This window comes from Lissotriton helveticus, chromosome 11, assembly GCF_964261635.1.
Source record: "Lissotriton helveticus chromosome 11, aLisHel1.1, whole genome shotgun sequence".
Taxonomy (NCBI): Eukaryota; Metazoa; Chordata; class Amphibia; order Caudata; family Salamandridae; genus Lissotriton; species Lissotriton helveticus.
This window is the reverse complement of record NC_136072.1, coordinates 534160653-534187678: the sequence shown is the minus strand read 5'-3', so window position 1 is coordinate 534187678 and position 27026 is coordinate 534160653. Positions and strand designations below refer to the sequence as shown.

The following is a 27026-nucleotide window of genomic DNA, read 5'->3' as shown; positions in this document are numbered from 1 at the left end:
TTAGTAAAACAAAACAATTGTGTTCGAGGCATGTGGGCTGCTGAATTCATATCTGTGCATAGATCGCCGCCTAGTGTTGGGTCCGGATGATTGCACATTGTTTTCCTGTTAGAGTCTTCGAAGTATAACGAGATAGGTGGCTCCTCCCCTGGACTACAGAGCGCATGGGCATCCTCTCCATTCTCAGATTGTTTTTTTCCGCCATTGGGTTCGGATGTACTTTCCTTTACTCGAAGTTCGGAATCTAAACTACACTTTCTAAAGGCCAAAAGGCCTTCGGTATCGTCAGTATTGTTTGCAATCGGTGCCGACAGCTTCTTTACCAACTTTATTCAACTTGGGATGTCAAATCGGGCCGCGGGCCTTATCGGCGCAACGCGACCAGTCGTCGATGGAACGGAGCCCATTTAAAAGATGCCCTCTTTGTAACTCAAAATACCTACATATCGATAAACACCCTGTATGTAACAAGTGTTTATCTCCTGAACATAATGAATCCGACTGCCTAGCCTGTGCCCAATTTCGTTCCAAAAAGACACTTCGGACTCGAAGGGCCGCTAGACTAATCATGCAGAAACCAGCGCCAGAGCCGGACAATATCTTCGACGATGAAGTGGATCTCGTCGAAGCAGAAGAATATGAACAACAGTCGGATCAAGACTCGGAGCATGACTCCAACTACTATATTGACGACGAAGAAGACATCGTCGAGGTAGAGAACGACGAACAAGGGATCGGAGCCGTAGAGGACGACTCCAGTGACGACACGGGGCCAACCGTGAGTACGACGCCCCATACCTATACCTCCATGGTTCCACAGGCTCAGGTCGAGGCATCGCCACAAGGCCTTAGCCAAGATCTCGAAAGACATTCTATAGCCCCGCAATACAGCTCGGCTAAGAATATTACAAAAGAGCCGTCGGATCAACGCACTCCGAAATTGGTAACCTCGAAACCGAAAGTTGTGGAACCAAAACCGAAACTAGTCGACTACACGGTCTTCGGACCACACTACGTCGATCCATCGGAGTCGAGACCGAAGAAACCCATCGACAATACGGTCTTTGGGCCAAACTATGTCGATCCATCGGAGTCGAACATAGGGGTCGTCGAGCCGAGGGCCAGCGCCCCTATATCTAACCCAAAACAAAAGGTCGTCGAAGCGACAAAATCGGCGTCGACAGCCGCAAACACAAAAAAGGGACTCGATCCGAAAAAGGTTGTAGAACCCAAACAGAAAGCCGACAAACCAATGGCTCCGCAACAAAAAGCAATCGAGCCGAAGAAAATCGACCCGAAGAAGGCCATGGAGCCAAAAGCAAAGAGCGTCGATCCGAAACCACAGGTTCCGAAATAGAGTCAGGTCACAAATCCACAGTGGACTCGACAAAAACGATCGCATCGGGAAAAACTTCGGCTCCGAAGAAGCAGGCACTACCGAAACAAACGGTTGTACCACAGAGGGACCTCGGACCAATTAAATTTGGTCTACCACCTTCCTCAAAAACAAAGGTGGTCGACCCAAAAAGCGGAATCGAACCGAAACAAACAAAACAAAAGACATTGGCAAAAACACCCAGAACTGCTGAACAGGAGGTCTTATATCCAGACCCTGCATCAGAGGAACAATCAAAACTTTACATTGACCCTAATTCTGGGAAACACACTCTCTACAAAAGAAAAATAAGTCCAGAGACTGAGAAAGAGACTTACACTATACCACTCAAAAAGAAAAGGGACTGTTCTACTTCACCTATTCTATTTGAGCCTATTCAGCCAACTAGGCCTAACCAATACTCTTATACACCCACACACTCAGATGAAGAGGTGGACGAGGAATATAATCAGGAATACAATTACCCAGTAGACCTTGACCAAGACAGTCAAACTCAACCATGGGTTGACCCAGTACATCCTGGCGACTCTCAACCCATTCCTGATACATCTGAATACCCTGCTAGGCCTTCTCCTACAGAGGACACCGCTGCTTTTAATTCACTAATCGAAAGGGCAGCCCTCCATCACAATGTGGACATGCATGCAGACCCTGTGGAGGAAGATTTCCTCTTTGACACTTTTGCCACATCAGAAAGAACTGTTAAGACACTACCTATGTTAAAAGGGGTACTTAAATATGCAGGAGACATATTTAAGGATACAACTAGGGCACGGGTCATTAACCCAAGAATAGAGAGGAAATACAGGCCAGAGCCACTAGACCCTACATATATTAAGGGACAACTGCCTATGGATTCTTTGGTGGTATCCAATGCACGTAAACGTGCAAACTCTCAAACAACTGGAGAAGCTCCACCACCTGACAAGGAATCAAATATCTTTGAGGCATCAGGGAAAAGGGTAGCCGCACAAGCAGCTAACATATGGAGAATATCTAACATGCAAGCCCTGTTAGCTAGGTATGACAGGGCACACTATGACACCTTAGAAACACTTCTCCAGCATTTACCTGAACCTTACAAAGAACAGGCTGAACAACTAGTACAAGAGGGAAAGCTAATCACTAACGCCTCAATTAAATGTGCCTTAGATGTGGCAGACACAGCGGCCAGGTCTATTAACACCAGTGTTATGATCAGGAGACATGCGTGGCTACGCATTTCTGGTTTTAAAAATGAAGTCCAGTCCACTTTATTAAACCAGCCAGTCAATCCTGACTATTTATTTGGTCCAGCGGTAGATACAATCCTGGACAAAATGAAAAAAGACACTGAGACGGCTAAGTCTATGGGAGCCCTACAATCACAACAACATAGAGGCTCCTTTCGTCGCTCAAACTAAAGGGGTGCTGCAAGAGGCAACTCATCACAGCAGACCACAAACTACAAGGGTAATACACAAACCACCTACAATAAAAACAATAGAGGTGGATACCGTGGCAATAACAACAAGGGCAGAGGACGAGGGAATAATACCACCAGATCCTCTACCAACACAAAACAGTGACTTCTTAGCGCTACCCCAGACCATATAACACCGGTCGGGGGACGATTACAGCAGTTCCTACCAGTCTGGCAAAACATCACTACAGACAAGTGGGTAAGGCAAATTATCCGGGATGGCTATTGCCTAGAGCTAACCTCCACACCACCCAACATACCACCAAAACACCGTCCTATGTCTGTAGAACACCTCAACTTATTGCAGCAAGAAGTCATCAGCATGCTGCAAAAAGGGGCCATAGAACTAGTACCATTAGAACATCAAGGTACAGGGGTATATTCACTATACTTCCTCATCCCCAAAAAGGACGGGTCTCTCAGACCAATATTAGACCTCATGCCCCTAAATCAATACATCTTATCAGAGCATTTTCATGTGCTCACTCTACAACGAGTGTTACCACTGTTGCAGCAAGGAGACTTCCTCGCAACCTTGGACCTCAAAGACGCATATTTCCATATCCCGATACATCCTGCTCACAGGAAATATCTCAGGTTCACGTTCCTAAATCAACATTACCAATTCAAAGTCCTTCCATTTGGTGTAACAACAGCTCCAAGGGTGTTCACAAATTGCCTAGCGACGGTGGCTGCACATTTAAGAAGACAACATATTCATGTCTATCCGTACCTGGACGACTGGCTGATACAAGCAAAGTCAGTCTGGCAGTGTGCCAGCCACATGTCAAGAACAAATCACCTCCTACACAGTATCGGCTTCACGTTAAACTACCCAAAATCTCACCTTCAGCCGTCCCATGTACAGCAGTACCTGGGAGCAACAATAGATACTCTAGCAGCGACAGCATACCCGAACACAGCAAGGATAAACAGTATGCAGTTGCTAATCCAAAAGTTCAAGCCCCAACACTCGCTCTCTGCCCGAGTGTTTATGCAACTCATAGGCATGATGGCTTCGTGCATCTTCGTAGTCCCTCACGCAAGACTACACATGCGTCCGCTACAAGAGTGCTTAGCACGACAGTGGAACCAGGCTCAAGGACAACTAAAAGACCTAGTGTTGGGAACCAGTCGTGCATACAACTCTTCATTGGTGGAATCCACAAAACCTTTGCAAGGGACGACTGTTCCAAGAGCCTGTACCATAAATAGTGTTGACAACGGACGCATCCCTGATAGGATGGGGAGCCCATGTCCTTCAGTACACAGTGCAGGGACAATGGACAACACAACAAAAGAAAATGCACATCAACTTGATAGAGAGATGGCGATTTTTCTGTCAATGAAGGCGTTCAAAGTACACTTATGCAACAAAACTGTGTTGATCCGGACGGACAACATGACAGCAATGTACTACATACAAAAACAGGGAGGAACACACTCTCCACAGCTATCACATCTAGCCCAAAGCATGTGGAAGTGGGCCATTCAGAGAAACATTATTCTCATGGCGGAACACCTCTCAGGCAAGGACAACCAAATAGCGGATCTGCTCAGCAGACACAGCCAACAGATGCACGAGTGGGAGATTCATCCCACAGTGCTCCAACCATACTTCCAGCTGTGGGGACAACCAGAGATAGACCTGTTCGCCACAAAAGAAAACGCAAAATGCCAGTACTTTGCCGCCAGGTTCCCACATCCGCAGTCGCAGGGCAATGCGATATGGATGAACTGGTCAGGCAAAATTGCATACGCTTTTCCCCCAGCACCGTTAATACCGCTAGTGGCACGCAAACTACGCCAGCATTCACTGACACTAATCCTGGTTGCTCCAACATGGGCGAGGCAACCATGGTACACAACTTTCCTAGAACTTTCCGTCATGCCTCATCAAAGACTGCGGCTAACACCCACTCCTCTCACTCAGAGCTATGGAGACATACAGCACCCAGATCCGTAACAACTGAACCTTGCAATCTGGCTCCTGAAGTCTTAGAGTTTGGGCACTTAAACTTGCCTCCTGACTGTATGACCATTATCAAAGAGGCAAGAAAACCTACTACCAGAGCTTGTTACGCTGAAAGTGGAAGCGTTTTGTCATTTACTGTAATAACAATGACATTAACCCACTAGATGCTTCAACGCAAAATATAATTTGCTATCTTTTGCACCTACATCGTTGCAATCTAGCTTACTCATCCATAAGGATACATTTAGCAGCTTATCTTCAAAACAGGCAGCATCTTCCGCTGTTTAGAGTACCTGCAATTAAAGCCTTCATGGAGGGACTCAAACAAATTATTCCTCTAAAACACCCACCTTCATCTGTCTGGAACCTAAACATCGTTTTAACCAGACTAATGGGACCACCTTTTGAACCATTGCACTCATGTGAATTGCAATTTCTGAGTTGGAAGGTGGCTTTCCTTGTAGCAATTACATCGCTTAGAAGAGTTAGCGAGCTGCAAGCCCTAACTATTCAAGAGCCATTCATCCAACTGCATGCAAATAGGGTAGTTCTTAGAACAAACCCTAAATTTATGTCCAAGGTAGTATCCCAATTTCATATCAATCAGACAATAGAACTGCCAGTGTTCTTTCCAAATCCACAGTCAGTACCTGAAAGGGCTCTACACACACTAGATGTCAAAACAGCACTTCTATACTACATTGATAGGACTAAGGATTTTAGGAAAACTAAACAGTTATTTGTTGCCTTTTCACCACAACACAAAGGCAACCCCATTTCCAAGTCAGGGTTAGCCAAATGGATAGTTAAGTGTATTCAAATATGTTATTTAAAAGCAAAACGCACTTTAACAGTTCCCCCAAGAGCGCATTCTACACGCAAACTAGGGGCATCCATGGCTTTCCTAGGAAACATTCCTCTGGAGGAAATATGTAGAGCAGCCACTTGGTCTACCATACATACCTTCACAAAACACTATTGTGTAGATGTACATTCAAAACAGCAAGCTGCTGTAGGTCAGGCTGTTCTAAAAACTCTTTTTCAGACTGCTGCAGCTGGCACAGGTAGCCACCGCTAAGGGAGAGACTGCTATACATTCTATGCACAGATATGAATTCATCAGCCCACATGCCTCGAACGGAATATGCTACTTACCAGTATGCATCTGTTCTTGGCATGTAGGGCTGCTGACATTCATATCGCCCACCCTCCTCCCCGGTGCCTGTCGCAGCTGTAGCATTCATTCTTACTTTCCTGCATGGACATCTCTTACTGTACCATACTCCATCTCTGCCACAATGGAGAAAAACAATCTGAGGATGGAGAGGATGCCCATGCGCACTGTAGTCCAGGGGAGGAGCCACCTATCTCGTGATACTTCGAAGACTCTTCCAGGACAACAATGTGCAATCATCCGGACCCAACACTAGGCGGCGATCTATGCACAGATATGAATGTCAGCAGCCCTACATGCCAAGAACAGATGCATACTGGTAAGTAGCATATTCCTTATATCTTTCTCTCCACCACATAAAGGCAACCCCATCTCTAAAGCTGGAATTGCAAGGTGGATTGTAAAATGTATACAAATATGCTATCGAAAGGCAAAACGTTAACTGTTCCTCCTAGAGCGCACTCCACACGCAAACTAAGAGCCTCTATGGTTTTCTTAGGAAACATCCCCTTAGAAGACATCTGCAAGGCAGCAACATGGTCTACAACACACACCTTCACTAAACACTGTGTTGATGTGCAGCATTCGAATACCATTTGCCATGGAATGCTAGTGGAGAGATTACATGCCTGTGGCATACGAGGACTGGCCTTAAAATGGCTTAATGATTTTCTGATAGATCGATGGCAAACCATCATGCTTGGTCCCTACTTGTCAAAAAAATATCGGTTAGACAAAGGGGTGCCCCATGGCTCATGTCTTAGCCCTACACTCTTCAATATTTATATGGCCCCTTTGGCCTCTATTGTTGAACCACTTGGGTTCGAAATTATTTCGTATGCTGACGACACTCAGCTTATATTCCCAATAGGTTTGAATCTTGAAGAGGAGAAATTGCGTTTTCTCAGAGGGCATGCTGGCCATCTCAAAATGGATGACGGAAAATCGCCTCCAGCTTAACCCCGAAAAAACTGAGCTGATGCTTATGGGCAAAGCATCATCCTTCTGGACAGATGACTGGTGGCCGGACCTTTTGGGACGGCCTCCTGTTCCAGCATCATCAGTAAAAAACTTGGTCCTAAATTTTGACCAAGCTCTTACTATGAAGGATCACATTTCAGCTACAGTGAGCTCCTGTTACTACGGCTTACGCCTCCTGCGCAGAATAATACATTTTCTGCCAGAGAACCATCGCAGAACCGTGGTCCAGGCACTGGTAATCAGCCGTCTTGATTACGGAAATGCCTTACTGGCGGAAGTGTGTGAGACACTATTAACCAGATTACAAGTTATTCAGAACACTGCTGCCAGGATGACACTAAATCGTCCTCCTGGCTCCCGATCACTTCCCCTATTGAAGGAACTACACTGGCTGCCAATAAAAAAAATCCTTCTTTAAGATCTGCTGTTTGACGTTCAAAGCCTTGGAAGCAAGGGCCCCCAGTACCTTCAAAAGATGCTTGTCAAACAGACCTCGGGTTGCAACCTTAGGTCCAATTCTTTAGCTCTACTGAAGATCCCACGTATTCGTCTTGTACGTACCGGGGGTAGAGTATTCTCCTACGTTGCCCCAAAATACTGAATTCAGCTTCCTTTAACCTTGCGGAAATGTACTTCCTACCTGGTCTTCAGGAAACACATGAAAACATTCCTGTTATAACCCCACTATCTATTCGTGGTTCCACCTACCTGTTCTCGCTGTATTTGCTCGGTGAAGCGCTGAGATGCCCCCGGGTGATTCGAGCGCTATATAAAAGCCCCTAACATAACATAACAAGCCAAGCAGCAAGCTGCAGTAGGCCAAGCTGTCCTTAAAACTTTTTCAAACTACTGCAACTGATACAGGTGACCACTGCTAGGGGAGACACTGCTGCACAATCGATGCAAAGTGTAGAATCTGCAGCTCATATGCCTCGAACGGAAAATGCTACTTACCAGCATACATCTGTTCTTGGCATGTAGAGCTGCAGAATACTACACGCCCTCCCGCCTCCCCGGGACCTGAATCTGTTCCAGTTTTATCTTAATTATATGCACATGCATGGACATCCTTTCTTTACTTCTACTAACTCCATCATTTCCCATCATGGCGAAAAACAATCTAAGGATGGAACCGATGACCATGCGCATTATCGTCCAAGGGAGGAGTCGCCTATCTCGTGACTACAAAAGACTTCTTCCAAGGCGACAGCAACATGCAATCATCCGAGCCCAACACCAGGTGGCGATCTAATGCAAAGTGTAGTACTCTGCAGCTCCACATGCCAAGAACAGATGCATACTGGTAAGTAACCATTAATATAATGGGGTAACCCAAAAGTACTGGACCAGGGTATCATATGATATTAATAAACAGTGGTCTAAGACCTATCTACTTAATCAACTAAATTAATCAGTCAGCATTCATTAGTTAGACATATTTTGGAGCATGTACAAATCAATCTGCTCTATCCAATATATGCACATATTCATAAAGAAACATAAGAAGGCAACAGCACCAATATGGGACCAAGAGCAATTTTAATCCATTATTTCTAGGTCAACCAAGCCACACATTTCCGGGCTTTTGTTCAGTACGAATCATATTGGTTGCCCCAAACAAAGCGTGCAAAAATAGAAAAGAGGTGCAGTAAAGCGTGTTCAGTGGTTAGAAAGAAAAGGGGAATTCATAGAGTAGTGACATAAAATATTCACAACAGCTATACAAGTCAGAACGGATCCACAATCATCCGTCCTGTACAACCTGGCCACTGGAAAATTTAATGAACCAAAACTTTTTCATAAATTTTTACAAGAACAAATATGTAACATTAATATTGCACATCAGTATGAAAAGCAAGATGGTCCAGGTTTTTATATACAGAACGTCGACGTTTCGACTCGTCTTAGGGCCTATCAGTCATTTATGCCTGGGCCATGCGAGTCTTCATCAGGACAATAAAAACAGGGCAACCATGGGGTATTGATGACCCTACAGAAGAGGAAAATAAATATTTAGGCTGTTGCCGGGGCATGTATATCTTAAATTAATGCCCCTAGTATATCTAAGTTGCTTACCCTCAAGGGTGTAAAGGTGGTGATAATTCCCACGTTCAATTGAATAGATTTCAATCCTATAAAACAATAAACAATGGAGTTGTGTCAAAATCAAATAGAGATTTTCTCATGCTGTCAGTTATTAACAGCGGGGGCCAAAATAATTACCTTAGGCTCAAGGAGAAGTGGAGGCGTTAATGTCCTGCTACTCGACAATTATTCTGCAAAATAATTAATGGCATATGTCAAGATCTACACCTCCCTATTGATGTCCATATAAGGGGCAGGGGGTGCTGTTGATTTTGGAGCGAAGGAATGTTACCTGTATCAACAATCCAGAGCTAAATGAGCAGCAATCCTCTTCTTTACTAATAGTAGCCCATCCTGCTAGGTGCTCGTGAGTCCTTTCCTAAGAGTCAGGCAGCTGAAATATATCCAAACCAGAAGGGATATTCAAAACGCTGGCATCATACAAAAGCAAAGAAAAAACAAAGGTGGTAATGGACGGAGCGTTGACAATACAAACACTCACCCCCAGTCAACTGATCTGGGTTTAATCCATCACCGTTCTTTAGCTCACTCCGCCACCCCAGTTCAGACATGGCCATATGCAAATCAGTCTGACCCTGTGCCTCATGGGAACAGTCCAGCCCGAACTGCCAAGCCATGTCTTCTCTGGACCGGAATCAATCTTCCCAGGACCGGTTTCTGGCATTACAGCCGTCTTCAGCCGGGCTTGCTTGACTCCAGTGGCAAAGTGAGCAAGGGACTCACGTCTGAGCATACCCTGCCAACTTAGGGCGAACAAAGAAAAACCAAAGGTGGTAATGGACGGAGCGTTGACAATACAAACACTCACCCCCAGTCAACTGATATGGGTTTAATCCATCACCGTTCTTTAGCTCACTCCGCCACCCCAGTTCCGACATGGCCATATGCAAATCAGTCTGACCCTGTGCCTCATGGGAACAGTCCAGCCCGAACTGCCAAGCCATGTCTTCCCTGGACCGGAATCAAGCTTCCCAGGACCGGTTTCTGGCATTACAGCCGTCTTCAGCCGGGCTTGCTTGACTCCAGTGGCAAAGTGAGCAAGGGACTCCCGTCTGAGCATACCTTGCCAACTTAGGGCGAACAAAAAAAAAACAAAGGTGGTAATGGACGGAGCGTTGACAATACAAACACTCACCCCCATTCAACTGATCTGGGTTTAATCCATCACCGTTCTTTAGCTCACTCCGCCACCCCAGTTCAGACATGGCCATATGCAAATGAGTCTGACCCTGTGCCTCATGGGAACAGTCCTGCCCGAACTGCCAAGCAATGTCTTCCCTGGACCGGAATCAAGCTTCCCAGGACCAGTTTCTGGCATTACAGCCGTCTTCAGCCGGGCTTGCTTGACTCCAGTGGCAAAGTGAGCAAGGGACTCACGTCTGAGCAAACCCTGCCAACTTAGGGCGAACAAAGAAAAGCCAAAGGTGGTAATGGACGGAGCATTGACAATACAAACACTCACCCCCAGTCATTTGTCACCCCGAGTGGGATGGGTATGCTCAGACGTGAGTCCCATGCTCTCCACACCACTGGAGTCAAGCTATCCAGGCTGATGAAGGCTGATAGCCAGAAACCGGTCCTTGGATGCTTGATTCCGGTCCAGGAAAGACATGGCTTGGCAGTTCGGGCTGGACTGTTCCCATGAGGCACAGGGTCAAGGCTGATTTGCATATGGCCATGTCTGACCTGGGGTGGTGTGGAGTGCAAAAAAACGATGGATTTAGGCCCAGATCTCTGTACTGTGGTGAATGTATGACATTGTTCTGCATTCTGTCCATCAATTGTTGTTTTTGCATCATACAAAAGCAGCCAGTCAAGAAATTAATTCACCCAAAACAGAACGCTCACCGTTACGTCTGTTCACAATCTTCCCACTATACTCCAGCATCGGCATGTGTCAGGAAGGAATGGATGCAAAAAACGCCGACCTAAATTAGTAGAAATCAGGGAAGGACTACACGTGTGTCCTGTCCTGCCAAATATTCGGCAAGAGATCATATAATCTTATAACTACCACCCTATTTGATGGCACGCTTGTGTACATAAATCATTTTATCCACAATAATGAATTTCGCCAACTTTAATACATTTATAGACAATCCCAATATCGGCGGCCATCTTAGATTGGGGTGGATTGCCTATACTGAATGTATTTTTAGGTGGTTCCCGGTTCAACAAACTGCACAGATCTCTAATGGCGCCCCAAATATCACTGCCACTACATTATAAGCGCACTCATATGTGTGAATAATTTATGCACACTTCAAAAACAATTGTGATGTGTTCATGATCGTCGGCCATCATAGATGAAGGCAGGATTGCCTTTACCGAACTTGGCAGTGGTTTACAGCTTAGACGGACTGCACAGATCTCCCGTGGCGCATATAATGTCACTACCACTACATTATAAGCGCGCTCATGTGTGTGAACAATCTATACACACTTCAAAAATAATTATGATGTATTAGAGATGGTCCTCATAGGGTCGGCCATCTTGGGTCAGGACAACATAGATCACTCCGAATGTCTTAGTCATACTATTGCATCCAAACGATAAACAACATGATTGTCATATTATGCCAATGATGTCGACATTGATCAAAATCAATTATTATACATCTGCAGCTGTATATTCCGGCTGTAATTTACATAAAACCGGATAAAGCAAAAATATATAATCCCATTGCAGGCATCCTCATGGTTGTTGCCCACTTAAATTGAGGCAACACAAATCATCCCCAAAATTTATCATAAGTGACCCATTTTGACACCAATCAACAAGGCCAAAAATGGCCCAGGGCAATTATTGCACACAGTTAGCGATAAAAATCGCGCACCCTAGCTAAGAACAATCATTAAAAACATGTTTGGTTGTCAGCCTCAGGGCGAATGTATCACTCATTACATGAACAGGGGCTTCAGTGAGTAGGATACAATCATTAAAGTGAGGCATTAAGTGTTTCTAACACCCTGTTAAGGCCGGTAACATATATACATATATACATCCAACTTTTCTTAACCAACATATAACAAAAAAATACTAAACATGATTACATAAAAACATGTCATATTAAATTGCAATAAGTCATGTGATGAACTTGTAGATCAAAGAACAAAAACGTTGTTACATGTAGGCTTCTAGTATAAACAAATTGGATTCAGTAGGACAATTAAGAGTATGTATCAACTGCTCCCCAACGTAACACTATACTCACAGGAGTGCCACCTGTCTGTTAATTTCTTCTAACTCATTCAACCCTTTATTCACTGTGTCTTAGATGTATATCCATTTACATTCCCTTCTACCCAAGGTACTACTGAGGTCACCCCCTCTTGAATTAGCTTTCACCTTTTCAATTATCCACCACCTTAAACTGTTGGGCTCATGTTCAAAAGTGATGAAATGCTCCACTAACGGCGCTCCCACAGTTTTGCAGCGTATGCGGCTCATATGTTGTAAAATTCGACATTTAGCTTTCTGGATTGTCTGGCCCACATACATCAAACCACAGGGGCATAAGATAGCATAAATCACCCATGTGGTCTTGCAATTACTGTGTTCTTTCAACACATGTACCTGAGTGTTATAGGTAAATGTGGTGCATTCTATGGTGAGAGAACATGCTTTGCATGAACCCTATTTAGTGTGGCCTATCACTGGAGGGAGACCCATAGTGTTGTTTGGTTTACAGTATCAACTGTCGGCAAAAGAGATTTTATCAGATGGTCCTTAATATTCCTGCCCTTCCGGAATGCATGTAAAGGAGGCGGTAATCCTCCTACTTCCTCTTTTACCAGATGCCAATGGCGATTTATTGCTCTCTTAATCGCATTACTCTTAGTGTTAAAGGTGGTTACACACACCAATCTTTCTTCACTGTTACCTTTTTCTTGCACATTCAAGAGGTGTTCACGGTGGTTGTGCCAAGCACGTTTGCGTGCCTTTTTTAGTAAGCGCATTGGGTACCCACGTTCACTCAACCTTGCAATGAGAAGTGAAGATTCATCAAAAAAGTCCTCTGTGGGCTAGGTACATCGATGATGTCCTACTGATTTGGGAAGGGAATAAAGAAATGTTGTTGCAATTCCATGATTGGTTGAATTCGCGCTTGGAGGATATTCAATTCACATTGGAGTCTGATAATGTCTCAATTAATTTTTTGGACATACAAATAAAGGCTGACTCGGGTTGTTTGTACACAAGCTTATATAGAAAAAGTAGTGAACGAAATACACTTCTTAGATACACAAGCCATCATCCCCGTAACCTCAGGGATAATTTGCCTTTTGGGTAATTCCTGAGGTTGTGCCGGAACTGCACTAAGAAAGAGGACTTTTTTGATGAATCTTCACTTCTCATTGCAAGGTTGAGTGAACGTGGGTACCCAATGCGCTTACTAAAAAAGGCACGCAAACGTGCTTGGCACAACCACCGTGAACACCTCTTGAATGTGTAAGAAAAAGGTAACAGTGAAGAAAGATTGGTGTGTGTAACCACCTTTAACACTAAGAGTAATGCGATTAAGAGAGCAATAAATCGCCATTGGCATCTGGTAAAAGAGGAAGTAGGAGGATTACCACCTCCTTTACATGCATTCCGAAAGGGCAGGAATATTAAGGACCATCTGATAAAATCTCTTTTGCCGACAGTTGTTACTGTAAACCAAACAACACTATGGGGTCTCCCCCCAGTGACAGGCCACACTAAATGTGGTTCATGCAAAGCATGTTCTCTCACCATAGAATGCACCACATTTACCTATAACAATCAGGTACATATGTTGAAAGAACACAGTAATTGCAATACCACAGGGGTGATTTATGCCATCTTATGCCCCTGTGGTTTGATGTATGTGGGCCAGACAATCCAGAAAGCTAAATGTCGGATTTTACAACATATTAGCCGCATACGCTGCAAAACTGTGGGAGCGCCATTAGTGGAGCATTTCATCACTTTTGAACATGAGCCCAACAGTTTAAGGTGGTGGATAATTGAAAAGGTGAAAGCTAATCCAAGAGGGGGTGACCTCAGTAGTACCTTGGGTAGAAGGGAATGTAAATGTATATACATCTTAGACACAGTGAATAAAGGGTTGAATGAGTTGGAAGAAATTAACAGACAGGTGGCACTCCTGTGAGTATAGTGTAACGTTGGGGAGCAGTTGATACATACTCCTAATTGTCCTACTGAATCCAATTTGTTTATACTAGAAGCCTACATGTAACAACGTTTTTGTTCTTTGATCTACAAGTTCATCACATGACTTATTGCAATTTAATATGACATGTTTTTTATGTAATCATGTTTAGTATTGTTTTGTTATATGTTGGTTAAGAAATGTTGGATGTATATATGTATATATGTTACCGGCCTTAACAGGGTGTTAGAAACACTTAATGCCTCACTTTAATGATTGTATCCTACTCACTGAAGTCCCTGTTCATGTAATGAGTGATACATTCGCCCTGAGGCTGACAACCAAACATGTTTTTAATGATTGTTCTTAGCTAGGGTGAGCGATTTTTATCGCTAACTGTGTGCAATAATTGCCCTGGGCCATTTTTGGCCTTGTTGATTGGTGTCAAAATGGGTCACTTATGATACATTTTAGGGATGATTTGTGTTGCCTCAATTTAAGTGGGCAACAACCATGAGGATGCCTGCAATGGGATTATATATTTTTGCTTGAACCGGTTTTATGTAAATTACAGCCGGAATATACAGCTGCAGATTTATAATAATTGATTTTGATTAATGTCGATATCATTGGCATAATATGACAATCGTGTTGTTAATCCTTTGGATGCAATAGTATGACTAAGACATTCGGAGTGATCTATGTTGTCCTGACCCAAGATGGCCGACCCTATGAGGACCATCTCCAATACATCATAATTATTTTCGAAGTGTGTATAGATTGTTCACACACATGAGCGCGCTTATAATGTAGTGGTAGTGACATTATATGCGCCACGGGAGATCTGTGCAGTCCGTCTAAGCTGTAAACCACTGCCAAGTTCGGTAAAGGCAATCCTGCCTTAATCTATGATGGCCGACGATCATGAACACATCACAATTGTTTTTGAAGTGTGCATAAATTATTCACACAAAAGAGTGCGCTTATAATGTAGTGGCAGTGATATTTGGGGCGCCATTAGGGATCTGCGCAGTTTGTTGAACCGGGACCACCTAAAAATACATTCAGTATAGGCAATCCACCCCAATCTAAGATGGCCGCCGATATTGGGATTGTCTATAAATGTATTAAAGTTGCCGAAATTCATTATTGTGGATAGAATGATTTATGTACACAAGCGTGCCATCAAATAGGGTGGTAGTTATAAGATTATACGATCTCTTGCCGAATTTTTGGCAGGACAGGACACACATGTAGTCCTTCCCTGATTTCTACTAATTTAGGTCGGCGTTTTTTGCATCCATTCCTTCCTGACACATGCCGATGCTGGAATATAGTGGGTAGATTGTGAACAGACGTAACGGTGAGCGTTCTGTTTTGGGTGAATTCATTTCTTGATTGGCTGCTTTAGTATGATGCCAGAGTTTTGAATATCCCTTCTGGTTTGGATATATTTCAGCTGCCTGACTTTTAGGAAAGGACTCACGAGCACCTAGCAGGTTGGGCTACTATTAGTAAAGAAGAGGATTGCTACTCATTTAGCTCTGGATTGTTGATACAGGTAACATTCCTTCTTTCCAAAATCAACAGCACCCCCTGCCCCTTATATGAACATCAATAGGGAGGTGTACATCTTGACATATGCCATTAATTATTTTGCAGAATAATTTTTCGAGTAGCAGGACATTGACGCCTCAACTTCTCCTTGAGCCTAAGGTAATTATTTTTGGCCCCCGCTGTTAATAACTGACAGCATGAGAAAATCTCTATTTGATTTTGACACGACTCTATTGTTTTATAGGATTGAAATCTATTCAATTGAACGTGGGAATTATCACCACCTTTACACCCTTGAGGGTAAGCAACTTAGATATACTAGGGGCATTAATTTAAGATATATATGCCCCGGCAACAGCCTAAATATTTATTTTCCTCCTCTGTAGGGTCATCAATACCCCATGGTTGCCCTGTTTTTATTGTCCTGATGAAGACTCGCATGGCCCAGGCATAAATGACCGATAGGCCCTAAGACGAGTCGAAACGTCGACGCTCTGTATATAAAAACCTGGACCATCTTGCTTTTCATATTGATGTGCAATATTAATGTTACATATTTGTTCTTGTAAAAATGTATGAAAAAGTTTTGGTTCATTCAATTTTCCAGTGGCCAGGTTGTACAGGACGGATGATTGTGGATCCGTTCTGAGTTGTATAGCTGTTGTGAATATTTTATGTCACTACTCTATGAATTTCCCCTTTCTTTCTAACCACTGAACACGCTTTACTGCACCTCTTTTCTATTTTTGCACGCTTTCTTTGGGGCAACCAATATGATTCCTACTGAACAAAAGCCTGGAAATGTGTGGTTTGGTTGACCTAGAAATAATGGATTGAAATTGCTCTGGGTCCCATATTGGTGCTGTTGCCTTCTTATGTTTCTTTATGAATATGTGCATATATTGGATAGAGCAGATTGATTTGTACATGCTCCAAAATATGTCTAACTAATGAATGCTGACTGATTAATTTAGATGATGAAGTAGATAGGTCTTGGACCACTGTTTATTAATAGCATACTGGTAATTAGCATTTATCTTCTGAAAATATTTCAAGGAGCGGTAAACCACTCTTCCACTCTCTAACCGTATGTATATTACTGTATGAACTATTCAAAGCAGGTATATCTATAATGTGCTCAATACACACAAATTACAGGTCAATACCATTTTCTTCCTCATTGCCACAGACTGAAGAAGGGGTGTCATTCTGTTATTGTGTGAGAGACTATTCCCTCTCCTATGTAGGTCTTCTCGCTTCATATATTGCTCAGAAAAATACTTTCCCTTATGTTGTAGCAGATACTTTCCACTTTGCTTGTTTAGAGAGATGCATCTTTCCTGCTGCTCCATTTTTTTGTTTTTGAGAGAAAGAGCCTAAATAGGCTGGCTCTTGGTTTGTCATAGATGTGGTACTATGACTCATAAGAAATGTGCTCATTTCCCATGCAAGCTACATCTTTTTTAATAAATGAATTGCTACTAATTTTATAAATCAAAACAGCAAACCTCACAGCACAAGCAGTAAAATATAGCTCCAGTGAGAAACCTACATTATATGTCAACATAAAATCCTTTCTCCCCACAATAGCTCCACCACTTGCCACAGATTTTCTTATGTTTGTGGGGACATCCTCATTTAGCATAGATGGGTTCCTCCAGTTTCGCACACCAGTCCATCACCGTGCACAAGGCCCTTAGCGAATGCAAGTTAACGGAGTTCCAAGGCTGGGCAATGTCCTTTTTGACGATCAATGTCCGTAACCCAACTAAGGACTGCTCCCCCTCCAGATCTTCCAGTTGATCAAGAATTGCAATACACAGTGGCCAGTCAGTGGGTTTCTCCAGAATATGAGAGAGGGAGGGAAAGAAGGCAGCCCACTAGTTTGCAATCAATGGACATAACCAGACTGCATTGAATAAGTATGCGCTCTCCTCATCATGTCGGAAACAAGCAGGGGAAGAGCGCTCAGTTGAATCAAGTGGAGCATTGAGCAGATTGCCAATTCTATTGGCATCATGAGGGCATCCCTCCACTCACCATCTTCTAGGAGGTCCAACCATGACTCCCATTTGGCTTTTGTAGGAGTAATCAAAGTTCGATGAGTTGATGACTAAAGATTTGTAGATGTGGGTAATGCCTCCCTTCTCCAGGGATCCTTTAAGTAATTTGGCCTCCAGTGGGTTTAACTCTGAAGTCTCCCGGAGGGACTCCCCGGAAGATAACAAGGCATGACAAAGTGTAAGAACCTATAAAATTGAGAATGATGAAAATCAAACTCTGCCTTCTGCTCCTGAAAGAACTACATGTGTGATCCCTGCAATACATACTCCAATTCAGAGATACCGATGAGATCTCTTTTTACAAACCCCTCTAATTGTGCAACGTGCCCCACCAACAGCCTCTCCAGAGTGAGCTCTCTAGTAATCTGTCTGTCCTACACAATCCAGTGCAGCTCTGACCTCCAAACAGTAAAGACTATCTCCAGAGCTCCATAAAAAAAGTGAGGAACAGGCGCCAGGTATTCCATCCCCATGATGGCATCAACCACTAATTGAGAGGCCCTATAATACAATCACACATTCACTGCAGCAAGGCCCCCTTCAAATGTGGATGGACACAGTTGCCGAAGGCAGTGCGTGGGACTCAGTTGGCCCAGAGGAGGGAACGCACTCCAGTCTGGACTTCAGAAAACCACTGCTGTGGTATTGCATGGAGACAGTTGTTCAGAGGATGTACAGAAATCGCGGACTGTTAGAGTGCTGACCTTCCTAGGATGCTAAGGAACAGCTGCACCCACTTCTTGAGACCTCTCGTCATCCGAGAGACCAGAGGTGTAGGATTGAGAGACCAGGAGCGGTCCAGAAGCAGAGACATGCATGCCCAGGTATTGGAAAAAGAACTTATGGACAGACATCTGAGTCTGCCAGGCATACCCAGTCAGCAGGGGATCAGGAGGGGGCTGGTCCAGTTAACTAGTAATCTAGAGGCCTGTCCATACAGGTCTAATATCTGTAACAGTCTTAGTCTTGTGATATCTTGCCGAGACACATTGTCCTGCATGCCAACTTCATCCTGTGGTTTGATTACATTTTTTATTTGAAAGATTTGCATTCTTAACTATAATCTTATTATATCTAGATTTGTATATATGTTTTCTGAAGGACTCTGTGTGACCACTTTGAGTTTTCAGAACTCAGTAACGTGAGTTTCTTCATTCAACAGAGCAAAGTGCGTGGACCTGTGAGTGGCAGTCCAGACAGCATGGGAACGTCACGTCTGGCCATCCCTAGCCAGCTCTTGTCTCAGCCACCTGTGCATCCATCCAGCTTGGTTGCAGACTCCTTGAAGAAAAGGTGAGATGGCTGTAGGGGGGGTTCTATCTGTTCATTAAAGGTGTAACTAATGATTTCCTATGTTGTGCTACAAGAGGGATCCACCAGGAGAACAAAGATCAGAAAGAGGTCTGATTGGACTTTTTGCAGTTCCATGTAACGGCATTGGTAAAGAAGATGTACTATTTTATAGGGCTTGACAAAGACACACACAAAATTTATCAAGTAATTAAAATAATTTGGTGTAAATGGAGAGCAGGAAACTTCAAAATCTTGTGTAGGTATCTTACTACATATGTTATGGGTCTAACCTACCACGATTATGCTCTCTCACTGCAACCACTTATAACACTAGGTTTCTATTTTGGCATGGTTCTCAGTATAGAAGAAACCCAGTAGGATAAATCCAAACATTCCCCACCAGAAAAAAACACCCCCCAACAATACATGTTAGATAGAGCATCCCTTTTACATCAAGCACAGCTCTAAAAAGCCACAGTGGGCTATGTAATAACTCATAACAAAACTTGCAACAAAGACACTTCATAAACGAACTTCCAGAAAGCCAGCAACATCAGGTGTAGACTATCTCCAATCATTGGCATAGGGCATGTTACCTCCTAAGAGACGCATAAGCAGCTGGTATATGCCCTGCAGCAGACTTCAGACATCCACAGCTCACTGAACTTGACACTGCCCCAGCCAGAGATGGACCAGATCATATCATTATAGCCTGAACTTTGATCTTAAATGAAAATCCTGGGATTGTGTGCTGTGTGACCCCTGGACATCCAGCAGCACTATAAGGGCATACTAATGACAGGCTATGCAAATACTAACAACCTAAGAAGGTGATCTACTTTTCTGATAGATACTTCAATCCACAGATTCCTCACATTTTGAATATTCCTCATACATAAGAATGGATCCAGAAAGTTTTCAGCAGTACTTCTGTGTGCCGTCTAGGTGGCACCATGTGACTCCGCACCAACACCATTGCACACCGGTAATGATGTGCTGAGCCTAAATAGGCACCACTCCCACACGCTGATGTCAGTTCCTTTCTTTCCGCACCACCAGATGTGGATCCGTAGCTACCTTTTGTCTCTCAAAGATACTTTACCTTGATCAAAGTTATATAGTGTGCAAGGGATGTCTCCCTCTAAAACTACCGGTTTTAAGCACGGTTGGGACGGTTGCAAGCCAATGTCTGTGACAGATCCACATCGGGTATGCATGTTTTGTCTGGGGTTGTCCAACCAAATCTGGAGTGGAATCTCACTCTGTTGCCGGACGCACGGCTGAATCGGTGACTTCTGACAAAAGATTCAACACATTTATCCACATTTAGTACTGGATTATTCCTTGTATTCCAACGTCTTTATCAATTTTGCTGATATCAGTTCATCATGTCACATGAGGGACCAAGCATATTTTTAACATCTAATACATCAGATATGCCTATCCAGGCCTTTTTCTGAAGCAAGAATTTATACGCAAATCATCCTTAGTAATAACAGTTCTTCCCAATGCATTTCGGGCATATTTTTTGCCGTCCGTCAGGGGTTTCACTAAAAATAAAACAACATCGACATTTAGGTTGTGTGTCCAAAACGTAATATTTACAAGCAACAATGTTACTCCCAGCCCTTTCTCTGGTTTTAAATGCTACCCCATAATCAACGTTATCCCTCTAGATGTGTGATTGCACATTACCCGGTAACCAAACAGGCTTCCTTCGAATTACATAGTCTCTGCTCTCTTCACTTCCCATAAACTGTTAATGACCCTCACAAATTAGTCCCCAGTGAAATCAGTCCACTCTCCCAAGAACGTCAACATGCTCCAGTATTTTCAACCACTGACGGCATCGGCTCCTTCCCACTTTTCTTGCTTTTGCCCTCACTTCAACACTCTCTACTAACCCCTCCCCAAATATGCAAACCCACCCTTCTTCCTGCCTACAACTCCCATAATATTCTATTTAAAAAGGTGCCTATACTCCAATGATTCCCTAATTCACATCCCTGCTCGTTCAACCTTCCCTAACCTTTTTCAAACTCCATGATTCCATCCTAACACATTTTTTGAAAAAGTCTTACCTCCCACCTCCAAAGCCCTTTCAATCCATCCGAACTAACACCTTACCCATCCACTTAGACACAGCCTCATCAACATTGCATTCTACCTTAATCTTCGGTGGTCCGATTCTCCGTCCCTTCATCCACTCTCCTAGCGCAAAAAAAATGATAATGCGCTCCCTTTCACCTCCTCCCTTTTTAAATGCAAAAGAAATACATACCGCCCCTCCTAATTAGCCTATGATGTACACTGCCGTCATCCTTGTGCCTACAACTCCCATAACCCTCTCATTAACATCCTTTCGTGAACTGTGCCATAAGCCTATTGTCCCTCCAAGTTTGTGTCAATTCAATTATTTTATTTATGATTTTGGAACTCAGATGAGATCCACATAAAAGAAGAACAGAGATAAAATATACATTTTCATACAATCGAGTATAGGATACAAAGATAACATTTTAGGAACTTCAAGTAGAATCTCTAAAAGGATCGTTATCATCCGTAAAAATAATTTTTTAATATAGATCTAAAAAGATTTTTAAAAAGTTAAAAATTCTGTGGCAGAACATTTCATTTGGTGGATTATAAATGGCGTCTATAAATGCGGTGGCAGACAAAATAGTTAATTGTAGGCAAATTGGTCTCATCCACTTACGCCGATGTAAAAGTAGAGCCGGGCAGACAAAAAGCACATGAGTAACATCCTGAATTGAATTATTGCAAAGATTACACACAGCAGAAGAACCATACCATATGGACAATACATTATTCAGAGGAAGAAGATCCAGCCTCAATAAAAGCCAAAAAAGGCGTACTCCATGGGGGAGATTCCAAGTAGTATAAGGTTGTACTTTTCTTATCAGACAAGAGTCGATGGCCAGAGCAACACCTTTCTTTGAAATACGAGCTTCCCTATCCATAATGAAGCTTAATTTCCAGGAAGCCAGTTTCAAAGTGGACTTTAGCTGATATGGACATAGAGTAAAAAGTACAGATTCATCTAATTGAAGCAGGTCAACCGCAGTTCTAAAATTTTTTACAATTAAAGAATGCTCTTTTAGAGTTCCTAATAATTCTTTCTGAATAAGAGATCTTAATGTACCAGGTTCTCCCTTTGCGAGGCTTGAAACCCATCACACTATCCCTGCAAGGCCCTGAACCCAACTACTACGCAGACCAAATTACAGCCTGAGGGCGGCCACGGAACAGGCAGAATTAACTGAGGTTAAATACCGCAAGATTTTACCTTCTGTTGTATTTAAAAAAAACATTTTCCTAGCTCAAGTAGTTCGATGCCATACAGTAAGTAAGCTGGGATTTTAGCACGAAAAACCTCTAGTAGAAAGGCAAAATGTCTTCTGCCTGTAGATCTATAGAGAGAGATTAAACTTTTGCCTTGTGCCATTGCTTTCCGGGTATTATTTGCTATGTGAGCCTTATCACTTAAATTTCCACATATTGTTTTTCCTAGGAAGACATAAGATTTTACCACTTCCAATTTTTGTCCACCTACAGACCAGGCAAAACTCCCATATTTCAGCTTTTTCCTTCCCGACATGCACATTACTTTACTTTTTGACACATTTATCTTTAAGTGGTGGGCCTCTGCGTATTCATGTAATGCCTGCAGACGATTATTTAATCCCCTTGGTGTAAGGTCCAGTATTAATATATCGTCTGCATAAAGCATACAGATAATCGATTTACCCCCCAATAAAGGGGTGATACTTTCACATAAAGACAGGGCATAGGGGAGGTTGAATATGTATAAGGAAAATAATAAAGGGGCCAGTAAACAACCTTGTTTTAAACTGTTTGCCGTAGTAATAGCTTGGGATAGACCTCTTTCCCCTCCCATCAAGACTCTACACCAAGTATCAGAGTGAAGAGCCCGAACTAGCTCCAGAAGGGTGTTCGGCATGCCAAGGTCCGATAGTTTCCTCCACAGCAAAGGACGGTCTACTTTATCAAATGCTGTGGAGAAGTCTATAAAGGCTGCATAGACTCTCCCTCCTCGGACCTTAATGTATTTTTCAGTTATAATTTGCAATGCCGTTAGATTATCCATGGCTCCATGCCTTTGCCTAAACCCAGTCTGTTCGAAGGGTAGAATTTCACCCTTAACCACCCAATCATTGATCAGATTCAGAAGGCATTTGGCGAAGACTTTACCTATGGCATCCAGAAGGGCAATTTGTCGATAGTTATGTGGAGCGTCACGGTCTCCCTTCTTGAAAAGGGGGACTAATATGCTCCCCTTCCAAGATGGGAGAACGGTTTTGCATGCAAAACAAAAACTAAACACCGGGAAAAGAATTTTGCTCCACTATTCGCTATTTTGTTTTAAAACCGAGATTGAAAGCTCATCCGGACCCATAGCCCCAGAGGAACGCAAACCCTTAATGGCCAGTTCGATGTCTTTTTCAGAAGGCGGTCCATATGTTGAGCAATCCTCATTTGTTCCACTACAACCAACTACCGTTCCGTTACTTGCGTAAAGGTTCTCGATGTAGCCAACCCACATATGCTCTTCAATGGCTACTGGAAGTGGTCTAGATCTTACTCCACAACCCTCCCCAATGAGAGACCAGAATGTTCTTACTTGACCTTTAAATGCAGCTTCCCGTAATTTAATCCATATAGTATCTTCCCTCTCTTTTTTCAACTTTATCTTCAGCCTAGTCCTCATCCAAGTATGTGTCATAATCTCACTACCTCAGATAGAAACCTTTCTGAATTACTCTCTCGATTACCCCGCTTACCCACTGCTGGTATTCAAAACATCGATCATCTGATAGAGCGAAGAAGTTTATACCACATATCACTTATTTAGTGCAAACCTCAAGTTCAATGCTGTGATAGTATTTCCAATGCTGATTAAAATTTCGTTGCTACTGATGTTCTACATAATTACAAGTATTACAAAACCATCATGTTGTTTTCCAGAGCAGTTCACTGGCTCCTGTGTTAAGGGTGACGTCATCGCTCATGTGACAGTTCAATTTGGCAATTCCTTTTTTCTCATCTTTATCGTAGTCCGTGGGTGCAACTTGTCCGTAGGGCAGGCAAGTAATACATTTCAAAAAAGAGGATGTCCAAGTGCACACCAATTATTCAAGTTTCGCAAGAGTTACTCAGTTTAGTCTTTTTAGCGTGCAGCCCAGATTGTGATCCGCCCTGTTACCACGTGTAGACATTCAACCAAATCTGGAGTGGAATCTCACCCCATTGCCGGACGCACATCTGAATCAGTGACTTCTGACAAAAGATTCCAGGGGTTGTGCCATGACTCCAAGGCCTGCAGTGACTGTGTGTCAATTAATCTGAAGGCCATCTGGGACTGAGAGGCGAAACTCCATATTGCCAAGCACAAGAAGACTCCACTCCAAGAATGCTCTAAGTCGCTGTCCAAGTCCAAGATCCGGTCCCAGTCTCAGTCTCGTTTCTGCCCCAGGAGTCACTGAAGCGGTTTGCAAGGCTGGTCTTTCTCACAATCCAAATCTTCTTTGTATAACAAAAAATATAAGAAATCTAAGTGAGACTCGGCCCCTTCTCGCTTTTGGAGAGCCGGCCTGGGTGCGAATCATCCCTAGTGATAACAGTCCTTCCCAATGCATTTCGGGCATATTTTTTGCCCTTCGTCAGGAGTTTCACTAAAAATAAAACAACATCGACATTTAGGTCGTGTGTCCAAAACGTAATATTTACAAGCAACAATGTTACTCCCAGCCCTTTCTCTGGTTTTAAACGCTACCCCATAATCAACGTTATCCCTCTAGATGTGTGATTGCACATTACCCGGTAACCAAACAGGCTTCCTCCGAATTACATAGTCTCTGCTCTGTTCACTTTCCATAAACTGTTAATGACCCTCCGAAATTAGTCCCCAGTGAAATCAGTCCACTCTCCCAAGAACGTCAACATGCTCCTGTATTTTCAACTACTGACTGCATCGGCTCCTTCCCACTTTTCTTGCTTTTGCCTTCACTTCCACAATCTCTACTAACCCCTCCCCAAACATACAAACTCTATCCTTCTTCCTGCCTACAACTCCCATAATACTCTATTTCAAAGGGTGCCTATACTCCAATGATTCCCTAATTCACATCCCTGCTCGTTCAACCTTCCCTAACCGTTTTCAAACTACATGATTCCATCCCAACACATTTTTTGAAAAAGTCTTACCTCCCACCTCCAAGACTTCGTAGCCAATCCTGACTCCATCGATGCTGGTGAGGAGCTTTCAATTGTCCTATCTATCTCCGAGACTGCCCCAGTCCAACCTTGCCCGATTTAGATCATGCTCCTGGTGTTGCCCAACTTTGGAGCCAATTCCATATCCTGTTCTGGCACAACCTGAGTTTCTAGGGCCATCTGCCACCCGCACCACATCAAAGAGTTCTGTGCAGCCATGCTCGGGCTCCTTCCTAACTCGCTCTGGAGTGCCTTAAAGAGCCGGCAAGCCTTTACCTGGAGTGCCACTGGCGAGTTCACCCTCGGCACCAGCAGCTTGACCCTCTGTGTCTGTCCTGACGGTTGTATGACTTTACAACTACTGCCTAAACCACGACTTCTGTATCAACGAAGGCTAAACCACGACCATTACTTAACCACTACTTTTTAAACCACTACTCCATAAACCACGAAAAAATTAGTTTTAATGCCATTTTTTTCTAAAATACTATTTTACGTCTGTTTTCAAAAACGAGCACACTGATCATATGCTGTTCGTTTTTAAATTAAAGCAACACTGCCATCTTCTGACATAAACTGGGAATTTTTGTGAACTAATTTCTTAAATAACCTATTTCGATTTTTATCTTCACATATTTTTCAAGCTATATATTTTTATTAATCGTATTTGTGGGGGGGAGTCCCCCCACACCCCCCATTTACCCTTTTAAAAGTTTTCCTAGCATGCTTCGGTGTTCTAAAAGTCGTGGTTCCATCCTTCGTTGTTCCTTCATTCGTGGATGTTTCCTTCGTGGTTCAGCCCTCTTCGTTGTTCAATCTTCGTTGTTCAGGTGAGCCGTTCTTGAAACATCGTGGTTTAGGATGTTTCCCCGTCCGGACGCCTCTGGCACCAGTCTGGACCATGCCAGACCTTGAGACTTCGAAGCCAATCCTGACTCCATCGATGCTGGTGAGGAGCTTTCAATTGTCCTATCTATCTCCGAGACTGCACCAGTCCAACCTTGCCCGATGCCACACCCAACGGCAGTTGAGGCGCCCCTTCCTCTGCTTGCTTCACTATCTCCAGACGGCCGAAAACAAACTCCACACTCTTTTTGGTACAGACTCGGACCATGACTATAATGCAGGTGAATAGTTTGCTCAGCCTTTTTAGGATTCTAATTGGTCAGTTGACTTGCAGGAGGCTAGTGGTTTTAATACCTCCCCTGAAACGGGCGTCCCCTCACCCCTGGTCCAAGGCCTGCAGTGACTACGTGTCAAGGAATCTGAAGGCCATCTGCGACTAAAAGGTGAAACTCCATACTGCCAAGCGCAGGAAGACTCCATGCCAAGAATGCTCTTAAGTCGCTGTCTAAGTCCACGGTCCGGTCCCAGTCCCGTTTCTGCCCCAGAAATCACTGAAGCGGTTTGCAAGGCTAGTCTTAGTCACAATCCAAATCTTCTGTGTCTAACAAGAAATATAAGAAATATAAGTGGGACTCTGCCCCCTCTCGCTTTTACCAGAGCCTTTGTGGGTGCGGTACCACGATCTAGATCATGCTCCTGCCGTTGCCCAACTTTGGAGCCAATTCCACATCATGTTCTGGCACAACCTGAGTTTCTAGGGCCATCTGCCACTGCACACCA

The 27026-nt window shown here is 43.5% G+C and overlaps 1 protein-coding gene across 1 annotated transcript in view; it reads left to right on the top strand.

Annotated features, from left to right (window-relative positions):
- Positions 1 to 27026, top strand: part of IKBKB (inhibitor of nuclear factor kappa B kinase subunit beta) — a 543710-nt gene that overhangs the window by 437777 nt on the left and 78907 nt on the right. Inside the window, exon 20 of the mRNA XM_078666224.1 lies at positions 19015 to 19145. Coding sequence (XP_078522350.1) covers positions 19015 to 19145 — 131 coding nt within the window. The remainder of the gene's footprint in view (positions 1 to 19014; positions 19146 to 27026) is intronic.